The 12,402-nt window shown below is 40.3% G+C and overlaps 1 protein-coding gene across 1 annotated transcript in view; it reads left to right on the top strand.

The window, feature by feature from the left end:
• LOC138559733 (vitellogenin-like) overlaps positions 1–12,402 on the top strand; it is a 1,213,840-nt gene that overhangs the window by 193,382 nt on the left and 1,008,056 nt on the right. Inside the window, exon 4 of the mRNA XM_069642739.1 lies at positions 11,675–11,926. Coding sequence (XP_069498840.1) covers positions 11,675–11,926 — 252 coding nt within the window. The remainder of the gene's footprint in view (positions 1–11,674; positions 11,927–12,402) is intronic.

Below are 12,402 nucleotides of genomic sequence, written 5' to 3' on the forward strand. Positions count from 1 at the left end.
TGGGCGTGTGTATAAAATAGTGCATGCACGCGCACCGCACGCACACACCGAAGGAGTCCCGGTGAGTCCCGCTTTGCCCGTCCTGCTCGACTGTTGTGGACTGCTTCCAGCTAGTTTCTTCATTTCGCCTTTAACTGGACTGCATTTCCCATAAGGTGATAAAGAATAGCTTACACTAATTGAAGTATCACTGAACACCTATTAAACAGGACGAATATTTACTCTTTTTTCTTTTTTTGTTCAGACACTCAGCTGCCAAAAGTGGGCGTGTGTATAAAATAGTGCACGCGCGCACCCCGCGCGTGCACCGAAGGAGTCCCGGTGAGTCCCGCTTTGCCGCTTCGCCACGGCATCGCTCGGGGCTCGCCTTGGACTTTGTGTTTGTGTTTACAATTTACTTTTTATTTTTGCTAGGCTTTCGGTTCAAAGATGAACCAGCCTCTTTAGACGTTACGCACTGGCATGCCAGTGCAGCTTGCTATGAGTGTAAATGGTCCACTGGAGCCTAACTAACGGACCTTGTCTATGAATATTTTTTTCTCTCGGAACTGCTCTACACCGAAAAAAGCCCAACCGTCATCATGCTTGCTCCCAGAAAAATACAGAAGGACCCTGCAACTGCAGACACACGAACTTGCTATCCAGGATTGTCAACAGGAGCACTGAACAAGTTGCCTCTACAGAACCAGGTGGGAAACTTCCCTGTTGGTGAACGGAAAAGGCGAACATGTGGTGGCGCGAGTAAGTTCCTCCTTACAGACCACTTCTTGTAATGCGCTGCACTCAGCCAGCACAACTAAGAAAACTGAAACGTTAGTGAGTGGCCAGGACCTGGATGTTAAAAATTCCGGCAGAGATCTGACAGACATAGTGGTGATTGATTTGGACTGTATGCATACTAGCTACTGTGCACAAACCATCTCTGAGAAATTATCTTTTTCACCGAAAATGTTTTCTGATGTAGAACTCAAAAATTCTAATACAGCGTCATCTTTTTTGGAACCCACACCTAGACACACATTAAAAAGAGACACCCAAATTAGACAATCATCTTTCAGAGAATCTCAGTCTTTGTAGACTGGCAGTAGAATTGTAGGACTGGCCCTAGAAGCCATGAACACAACCATGAAAACCTTGGTCAAATTGTTTGACTCTCTTAATGAAAAGTTAAACACTCAAAGTGCACAGATTGCATCCATCATAGCTTGGCAAACTACTATCCAATCGGTAAAAGCAAAAGATCCTTGTTTGGTCGAATCTAAATCTTTGTCCCCTTTGAAAACTAAGTATAATGATTGAGCTTCCTCTCCCGTTAATGCTAGCCATACTAGAGAAGAACCTTGTCTTAACTTGGAAGCAAAAGTTGTTGCTTTTGCAGTACCTTTATTCCAAAAAATCATTCTTGACCCAACGGCATCTGAAAATGTGGAACCTAACCTTCCGCCTCCTCCTCCAGAGTTAATTGCCAAACCAGTTTATACAATCTTTGCCAAATCCATCACTGGTGAAACATTAGCCTCTAAACAAGATCTAGGCAACCTTAAGAAAAAAATCCCAGTAGAACAAGAAAAAAAGAAGTCCAAAAACATAAAGACTAAAAAAGGTGATGTCTCTAATTCCGCAAAACAATTTATTAACGCTCTCACTACTCCAAACCAAAAAGCACTATGGCGTCCGCCGCCATTATGAATAAATATGTGCTCTTGAATCAGAAGCGGAAAGCCAAAGTAAGAAACCCAGAGCCTTTACTAAATCCTACACCACATGCTCCTTTGGACAAACTGGTAGAGGTCATTGAAAGTCATCAGTCACCGTTAGCAGTTGAACTGTTGAATCCCCCAATGGTCTCTATCGGTGCCCCCAGAGAGCTGGGCAACACTATTGACCTTACTGGTCAGACCTCCAGGCAAGATGAGATTCGAAGGGCTGTTGAAGCTTACATGGTCAATTTTGTCCAACTGCCATTAGTAAGTACACAGCAAACAATCTCTCCTACACAGTTGGCCCTTGAAAGAAACTCACGGGAACAAACTCAAACTTTGCCAAATGCTTGTTGTAAGCCTGGTGCTAAAGCCCCAAAAGTAACTCATTTAGTTCCTGAGAAGAGAGGAGGTGGGAACTCAAATGAAATGGCTAGAAAAGAGGCTGAGAAATTGGATGGTCAAGGGTTAGAAATAGCCATGATGCTACAAGCTTTATTGCCCAAAGTTCAATCTAAAAATACACCTCAGCTGGTAGCAGAAACGCAGCAACAGCCTGCCCTCGGGAAAAAATAACTTGCAGGTCCCACGAGGGACAATAATTTGAATTCTTTAATTATTGGCTGTCGCCCGGCCCCTCACCCATAATATCTCTTAAACAGAAAAAGCATTCTTGAGATATTTTTAAAACATACTGACAATTAGTTGTTTGAAGCTGCACTCTCGTTTGGTCCGCAATATTATATGGTCTGCTAGAAATCAACTCTTTGATATGGGCTTCCTGCTTACTATTGGTCCTTCAATGGCTAATGACTTAGTTAAAGCTTCACTGCAGGATGTCGAAGTAGTAGATAATGCAGGTAGTGGGGAGTTTTCTGAGCGTGAATTGAAACCTAAATGTGAATGTAATTGTGTAGCAACTAGTTAACTAGGCCAACAATCTAAAAACAGGCCGTTATCATTTGCTTCCTGTAACTCTTGTGGTCATTCTCATTTGTTTAACAACTATAAACTGGATTTAAATCAGTTTGACATAACTATGTTCCAGGAAACAATGCTCACTAAATCCCCTATCTGGCAAGATCATACTATGCACTTCACTTCTGCATTGCAGGGCGAAAAAGGGCGCCCAATGTCTGGACTTCTAACTGCCATTAAAATCAGCTCTACCATTACGTTAGTTTCAACCTACTCCCCAAATGCTTTTGTACGGTTAACTATAGTTTGAATCAGTTCAATTTGTATGCTTTAATTAAGGTTTACTGGAATCATAATGGCATCAATGATGAACATTTCTTTAACGATATGACCTGTATGTTGGATTTCATTGTGATGTCACCGGAAATTTGTCACACTGTAATAGCTGGCGACCTCAATTTGCACTTTTTTTCGGCTAAAAAAACCTTCGGATAATTTCAGATTAATTCAATGGGAACATATGATGTCCTCTAGGGGCTTGTGTATGTTGAATGGATCGTGTGCAGAGGGTGTCCCTCCAAGTCATACCTGGCAACGTGGAATGCACAAAGCTATCATTGATTACATATACGTCGACTTAAAGTTATTCATGAATGGGGTGTCATTTAAAGTAACGCCTGTAAGTGAAAGTGACCATCAAATCTTAACAAGTTATTGGCTGACACCCCTGGCAACACCCCAAAAGCCAGCACAAATCTATCCTGGTGTCCTTAGAGAAAATGTTAAATTAAATCGAATTAAGTGGTGTGAGGAAATAATACATCAATATGCCAATTTATTAACAGCGGCCTTTACTCACTCGTGACTAAGTAATGAACACCCTAATGTTTGCTACTATGCCCTTATGCAGGAACTTGTCCCAAGGGGTCAGAATACTAAATGGCCATTATTAAAGGGAAACCACGTTTTTGACACACTGGTTAAAAGGAAGAAAACTGAATACCGTGCTCAGAAACGCAATGCCGCTCTACTCCCTTTAAAATATAGGACTACAATCCTGACTAAAATTAAAACAAGACACCGAAATTGGATGCATTCGCACCGGGCTACCCTCTATCAAAGGGGTGGCGAGAGCATGTTGTCTATGACCCGTAATCAAAATACGGCTCAGATGTGCACTACACTAAATGCAATCAAATCTACTTCTCAAACTGGTACAATCACATAATGTTTCTGAGAAGAGCTGGATTGAAAATTACACCAAGATTTATGCGAGACCCTTAACGGTACTTGTGAGGCAACAATGTGAAAGTAATGTGCCATTCCATCTTAACTTTACAAAATGTGGTATTCTGCATATTATTTCCGCATTAAGTCATTCTAAAGCCCCAGGGCTGGATGGGCTCTCGAATAAATTATTCAAGCTCAATCCGACCCTATGGGCTGAAGTTTTATTTCAAATTTTCAAAAATATTATTTCCACTCAAACCATTCCAGCCTCCTGGAGACACGCTATTATGATACCATTGTTTAAAAAAGGTGACTGCCAGCTGCCTCAAAGCTACCGTCTGATTGCCATATTAGATGCCCCTGGCAAATCGTTTAGTCGCATCATTTTACAGGAGTTAAATGAATGGACGAAGCGTGAACTCAAAAGAGACCCGTTTCAGTCTGGTTTTGTCAGCGGAATTGGCACTGTCCCTAATATGCTTGTGCTCAATTTGATTAAACACAAATATGTTGACGAAAACCATAATCTCTATGTTGCGTTTGTTGACTTCAGCATTGCATTCGATTCAATTGATCGCCAACTTTTGTTTAAGAAACTTCACCAACACAGTTGTCCTTCCTCGAGTCTTACACTAATTAAACTCTTGCACTCGCATACCTCTCTGCAAGTGAGACTATCTTTAGAAGGGTTATTATCAGCTATAATCCCTACTGAAAGAGGCCTAAAGCAGGGATGTATTTTAGCTTCTAATTTATTTAACTTCTTTTTGCTAGACATTGGTCTCAAATTTGAGAATGCAACTGCTGACTCACCCAAACTAGGTAAACAGAAGGTTACTTGGCTCTTATACGCTGATGATCTGGTGTTACTGTCATGCACACCTAATGGAATTCAAAATCTCTTACATAAATTTCAGGAGTATGTCACCGAGAATAATTTGATTATCAATCTCGAAAAAACCCAAGTAGTAGTTTGCCATAAAACTGCAATAAAAAGAACGTGTAATTTTACCTGGTCCCTTTATAACCAAGATCTAATCGCAGTTCAGCAATACAAATACTTGGGTCTCCCCTTTACAGAAGTTATGAATGATAGCATTTACCGTGTAACTCTTGATGCGAAAAATCGCTCATTAATATTACAAGCTAAAATCCTACTGTTTAGATATGGTAAATTCACATTAGTCCATATTATTACTTTTTTTCAACAAAAAGTAACACCCATAATTACTTATGGGGCACAGACAGTAGCACCAAAGCCAAGAGCATTTTGGGACCATTTTGAATCACATTTTTGGAAGGGAGTTTTGGGACTGTCCCAATGTACCCCTATACCAATGATTCATTACGAACTAGGCCTAATTTCTGTGTACACCCAAGTATTGTGGACATTCTGTTCACTCTATTGGAAACATATAACCTGGGCTTCATCTTCGAACATCTTTGGTGTGTTAGCCAACTACTTGATAACTTCTGGCAAGAGATTTCCCAAGAAATGGGTTGACTGTGTTTTGGACACTTTAGTTAAAGCTGATATTTCCCTTGAACTATTGTTGATGAATCCAACGAAGGCCAAATTGAAACTATTTCGTTTTGACTGGATACGCACACGTAGCCAGTGTTTAAACTATGTGGACTGTGAACTGTTAATGTCATCCCACAAAAAAATACGTTGCCCTGAACTGTACTTAATTAAATGTGCTTCCAGTCTCGTAAGGGCTCAGATATTGCGCATCCGTTTTAACTTATGTTTAACGAGGCAAATTTTGGGCAGAGGACAATTGGTGCCACAAGACCAAACTTTCTTTAGATATTGCCGCAATCAACAACTAATTGAAACATTATGTCACTTAGTGGTTGAATGTCCAGCTTTAAGTAGCTTGAGACAAAAATATTTTCATGCAAAATGTAATTTCCAAACATTCCACTCCAACGAAGAAATATTGAACTAATTGTTAACTAATACACATTTTTCTGTTCAGATTGCACTGACTCAATTTGTTAAGTATGTGACTCCTTATCAAATGAATTAAGACTGTAAAGTTTTTGTGAATTCGAAAATCAGCTTAAGTTTTACTGTTAATTTGGTTTTAATCTTTAAGGCGTAAAACTGTGTAAAATTTAATTTTGAATAGTTCTCTTTTGTCTTTCATGGTATGTGTTTTCTTTTTTGAAAGGTTAATTTATTCAGCCAAATCAAAACAAATAATTAAAAAAGCTTATAATTTGGGTGGACAGCACTGCAACATCTTTTATAGAAGAGAATAGGAAGAAAAGGGGTGGAGGTAAATCCAATACCATTACATTTAAAGGAAATGTGAATATCCTTACATTTAAAGAAATCCCGTAGAGCCGTGAGTATGGATGCACTACCAGAGATTGATGTAAATGCAAAGTTATTATTGGTAGTCCCTGTCCCAATAATAGCATTGCAGGCATTTCTGTCAAACATGTCCTTCATAGCTATTGAGGTACAGCTGAACTTCTCCATCAGCGGAACAATTAACTGTTATGGTCTAGACATTTTCGTTCAATTATGCACATTGGCTCTGAGGTGAGAATTTATAGGTAAATGTAATCCATAACTGTCCAGACGAACTGTATATTTATTTCCTCTGATGAGAGGAGTCCTAGGTAGGACATAAACACAGAAGATCGATTTCTTATTTTCTTTCAGGTGGAGCATAGTGAGCCTAAGAGTTGCAGGTTATTTGCATTGATCTCCAAACTTACTTTGACCCAGTGAATAGGGACATTTTAATGAAAAAGAGAATGTACTAAAAGCACTTTGTTTATTCCATACAGATATCTACTATGCACACTGAAGCTATAATTCTCAGAGTGAGGTACCCATGCATTAGTCCTGGCTCCCACATTGTTTTCACGCATTGTAAATTATTCAAAGTAGCGTTTAGGTAACACGGGTGCTAATTTCTGAACGATGAGGGTGGTCCTTCTGCCTATCCTCATTTTTGTGTATGTTGCTGTAATTTTAGCAAGTTAAGAAAATGCCCTTACTGGACAATTTGTAGCTTTCATTCATCATTGATCAATTGAAAACACAGCTGTGCAACAATGCAGAAAAAAGGCTTATTTCTTGAGTGAGGAATAAATGCTGGCAGCAAACAACACTGTGGAAGTGATTGAAAAATGACACTTTACGAGGAAGAGATGTGTGGCATGGAGAAATTAACCAAACAGGTCAGAGGTTTAATGGCAGTATCATAATCAGAGTGTTGGGCAATACTTTTCAATCGCTAATGCAGTAATGCTTCAGTAATCTGCCACTTGGAATGTGTATGGTAAAATCAGTATCATTTCCCTTTTATCCAGCTGAGCCTAGGGGACAAGTCGATTGTGATAAAATGGCCTTTTAACTTAATTGAGATCATTCTGCAAATTAGGTGCTATGATCCATCAAAAATTAGAATTCAGCTTGAACTCCATCAAAGATTAGAATTCAGCTTGAAGATATAGCTGCCCTTAAGAGTCCTTCATATTATGTATGTTTGTGAATGAATGAAGCTACCATGTTGTATGCGCCTTCATAATAGACCTAGTAGGGCTGGAAATGCCAATAGACTGCTTCGGATGAGGAACTGCAATTACTGGTTTAGGTTATTGAACCTATTTGATATATGGAAGTATGTACTCTGAATGTGTGCTCGCAAGGGAGCTAACAAAGTGCAAGAATTTATATAGGCCGCAGATGGGAGGCAAGATTGATAAAGATAAAGATGTTTTATCAAGATTGATAAAACAACTTGAGTCTATGAGACTCAAGCATATTTTGACTCTGCACAAAAACCAATTTATGATAACTTAAAATAGTATAATGAGATGGTGCAATATATTTGTTTTTATTTACCATAAACGTCTTCATCACATGATGGTCAAATAATGAATGACACAAGCACCCACACTAGATATTGAGTTCTATCATGGGTTGGGTGGTATCCCGGCACCAGGATACCACCCAACTCAATTAGCGTCATCACAACTCGGTCTGGCGCAGTTTGTGGCAGATCCCAATTGCGGGGGTGCGAGTGGGAGGCAGTAAATCCCCATTCCCATTGGGTCCATTGGGCCCAATGGGGTTGGTGGGGTGCAATTACCACCAGCGGTAATAGTGCCAGCCGTAATAGCACCAAAAATGTCCTTAAAGCCAGGCGCATTCACTTCCATCCCAGGGTTGAAGGTGAATGCCCCGGAACATGCAATTGGGCAGAGCGGTAAATGCAGCGTTACCACTGCATTTTCCCACTCCGTCCAACTCCTGATGACCCCCATTTTCTTTTCTTACTACAATGAGAATGTACAATTGGATCTTTTTTATGCGAAGGAAGAGTAAGCATAGAAAGCAGGCCTGTAAAGTCTCCTTTTCTACAGAAGTAAACATCTGACACCAAGGAAAATATATAATATTACACACTGAAAAGGATTCACAATTCTAGCATTGCTGAGATTTACATTTTATGAAGGCATACATTAGTCATACGCAACTCTTGCATGTATGCACAAGCAACTTTAAAGTTGGACCCAGTCGATATAAAAACTGTTCATGATATTTTAAGAACATTTTGGACAGAATGATATTAAAACATACAATTTGAAAGCAGGGTGTATTCTTCCACATTTACCTCACACTGAGTCTAAACATGTTAATTGATATGCTTAAAATCTAATTCCTGCAACTTACCTCCAGGTTTTCTAAAAAAGACCTTTACACTTCCCTGGAAACCCCACCCATATAAATACCTGCAGTGATTTAAATGTCCAATTGAGCACAGGTACTTTGCACCACAGTGGACAATAACGCATTAAGTCAGAGGTAACGTCTGTGCAGTATTAGGGACATGTAGTGATTTCAACACAGTATCTAACGCTTATTGCCATACAATCTGACCATTTCAAAATCTGTTCACTAACATGCTTATTATGGTTTGGCGGTCCGGTATTCAAGTGCCGCTACTTCTGTGTATGGGCACTTTACCAGAACGGCCAACCACAAACCTGCCGAAAGGGGCTCTGATCTACTGGCAGGTGAGGCATGCCGGTAGAACAGGCCCCTGCCGGAAGATAAATGCCTCAATCACCAGCACCGTTACTAATGGTGCCAGTGATTCTGGACCCCTTCCCATGGAGTCTGATGGGAGTCCAGGGAATGGAGAGCAACTGGCATCTCCGCCACCCGTAATATCCTGGTAATAACGGGATATCGGGCAGCAGAGATGGTACAATAGTTCCCCGATATCCCACCAGAATTACCTGCGAGATATCATGTTACTCATAATGAGCCCCTGCAATGCCCAGTATGATGTGGCAAATACATATTTTTTATTTCTTGTTTGTATTTGTATTTTATTTATTTGTAACGCGCGCCAAGCCCAGGGGCATCCAGGTGCAAAAACCTGGCAAGCATGTTTACATATGTTCCATAAATTCCAAAGCATATACATATTGCTTGTTCATCCTATTTACATATATTTACATCATGTACAGAAAAACAGTACAGCTTGTAGTTGACAATAAGGTACAACAGTGATCACAGAGAGTAGTTATCATGTGAACATAATTAGGCAGGCTAAAATAGAAATAGGCAGCTAATGTGAACGTCATAGGCAGAGGCTCTCTCAAATTTGGGAGTAAAGCCACGATTTGGTTTTTAATTTTAAGGAGTTGAAGGAAGGCTCAGACCTAATATAGGATGGAAGTGAGTTCCATAGCTTGGAGGCCAGAACAGGGAAGCTTGAGCCCCCAGCTTTTTGGAGTTTGAATCTTGGCAAGGATAGGCAGTGAAGTTGGGCAGTTTTTTCAGGACGAGGTGAAGTATGCAGAGAGAGGCGGTTGAAGAGGTGGGGGGGCCTTGTTAGTTAGGAATTTATGAGTGAGGGCAAGTGTTTTCAGCGTAATTCTTTGTTTGACAGGGTGCCAGTGCAAGTTGATCCTTGCATCAGAAATGTGTTGGTTCCTTGGCATATTTAACGCAGCTCTAATGGTGTTATTCTGAGTAATTTGCAGTTTGTTCAGGCTAGACTGGTTTGTCCCCAGGTAGACGGCACTGCAGTAGTCGATCTTAGCCATGACAAGCCTTCTAGCAAGGATGATGCTGTTAGGGGTGGTCAGAAAAGGTCTGCAAGCCACAATAAGTTTGCAGGTATTTGCCGACGCTGATCTAACGGCGTTGGTTCGTCTTGACAGAGATAAGGTAGAATCCAGATACAAGCCCAAGGTTTTGGTATCCTTAGACACTTTGATGACATTGCCATCAATGGTGAAGGACTGGTACAGGTGGTCTAGTTTATTAAGCCGTTGAGCGGAACCCAGGATGAGGAGCTCTGTCTTATCATCATTGAGACAAAGCTCATGTTGGGCCATCCAAGCCTGGCTTACCAAGTAAATTTCGTTCAGCGCCTTGGTATCTGTAATGTGATCACCTGTCAAGGGGATGAGTATCTGAGTGTCATCAGCGTAATTAGTGTAAGAGAAACCCAGATAATCAAGAACATCAAAGAGCGGTTTGGTGAACACATTATATTATGTTTCACTCAATTTCCAGTCTGTCCTCACAGCTCTGTACACTCAGCCTAGGCACTTACAGCTTGTTCTTCCTCAACTCATTAATTTCTGACTCCATCTTCCTGTGTCTACCATCATTTTTCTATAACACTTCGTTCAATGGTTGCTTCCCCAATATGTCCATTCCACAAATTCCTTCCATTTCTTGTTTCCCTCCATTCCTTGCTTTTTCCTCTTTCCACTCTTGGGCTCCCTTCATCCACTGTCCCTTCATTTATATATAACTCCTCCCTTCGTTTTTTTCAGTATGCCTTCAGTTGGGTCTTTTGGGTCCCCTATGAGAAAGGTAGTGCAATGAGTTAGTGCGGCGGGACCCATGGTCCTAAAGAAGGAAAACATTCAGAAGAGGAAGTAGAAGAGGGCACGATGTAACACAACAGAAACAGTTTATGTGGCTTGAATCTGCGTGACCCTGAGGGACTATACATGGCTCTTGAACAAATAGTTCTACATTAACCATGAACTTAACCAGCTGTTGAAGCTCTGCACCATACTGTGATTTATACTCATACACCATGCACTTTTAACTGGACTAGTGCTGTAATATCTGCAGGTCTTTTGGCGCTGTAAACACATGACTAAATAAATAAATATATGAACAAGAATGGGATGAGCAGCTGGGCCTTGGTGATTCCAGATATTGCAGAGATGCAGCTGAAATATATCAGTATAGCCAACGGGATATCCATGAACGGCAACTCGTCAGAAGGGAGAAGAACATGACTGTATTTACTTTCCAACTTTTAAGCCCAAGTTACTGCTGTCTTTTCTGTCCTGATCTATTCTTCCTTTAATCAGTCAAATATCCTGCCCTGAGTATATTAGTGCACTGATCACAGTAGCATTGCATTATGAGCCAGAGATTCGTCTGACGTGTGCTATCGAATGAACTCAAGAAGATCTACAAACATAAATAAGCTGCAGCATTCACCATGATATTGTGGCAAATGCACCTGCTCATATATAATCAATAAATCACCATTGGGGAATAACCTTGTGCATGCTGTGCAATACAATTTCATTTTATGCAATCACATGTTTAAATATGACATTAAGAGCTCCTATTGGGCTAGTATGAACATTGCCTTAGTGCTTCATTTAAACAATGCATACCTGTCATGGTGGAAAACATGCCAATATGTAGATACAAAGATTCTGTAATATGGCCCAAATACGTATGGTTAATGGACAATGATCTGCATTGAAAATATCGTGGACGTATATAAAAGACATACTCTTTCCCGCAGATTCTGGCACCAGATGTTGAAGAATTCAATGGTGTCTGGCCCAAGGATCCGTTCACGCGCTCTTTTAAGCTCGCTCAAGCACTGGAATCCCAGCTTGCAAAACCTCTCAAATTTGACTACAGCAATGGCCAAGTGGGGAACATTTACACCGCTGGAGATGTATCAAGCACAGCTGTCAACATCGTCAGAGGGATTCTGAACCTCCTTCAGCTTAACATCAAGAGGACACTAACTACGTACAGTTTTCAAGAGGTAACCACTTACAAACATATGTGGCGTTTCAAAATGCTGTATATTGTCTTATTAGCATTACAAAAACAATTACGCAGTGCACATACTACTCTAGTTATATTGTACTAGGTTTATTGTCTTAATGAGTGATAGGATCATAAGCATCTCATGGATTTCTTTGCTGGATCATTGCAATATAGTGTGTAGAATAATCAGGTCTTGTTAATATGCGAATGGCATATTGATTTTACAAGAGTTTGTAGTAATGTGACAGGCGATATAAAGGCATAATATCTTGGTCAGTTGCTTATCACCTGGTTGTTCATATTTACCATTGGTCAAGTGAAAAGGCACTCTTTTGGCTTACTGCACAAAAACCCAGACTCATTTAAAAGTGGAAAAGGTCACTTTAATGTGACAGGCCAAAGCTTACAATCAAACGCTTAACTGGCTCCATGGCCTAACAAACTAAAGAAATATTTTAACCACCAATTAAA

The sequence above is a fragment of the Ambystoma mexicanum genome, chromosome 1q (assembly GCF_040938575.1).
Source record: "Ambystoma mexicanum isolate Mex_15411 chromosome 1q, UKY_AmexF1_1, whole genome shotgun sequence".
NCBI classification, from domain to species: Eukaryota; Metazoa; Chordata; class Amphibia; order Caudata; family Ambystomatidae; genus Ambystoma; species Ambystoma mexicanum.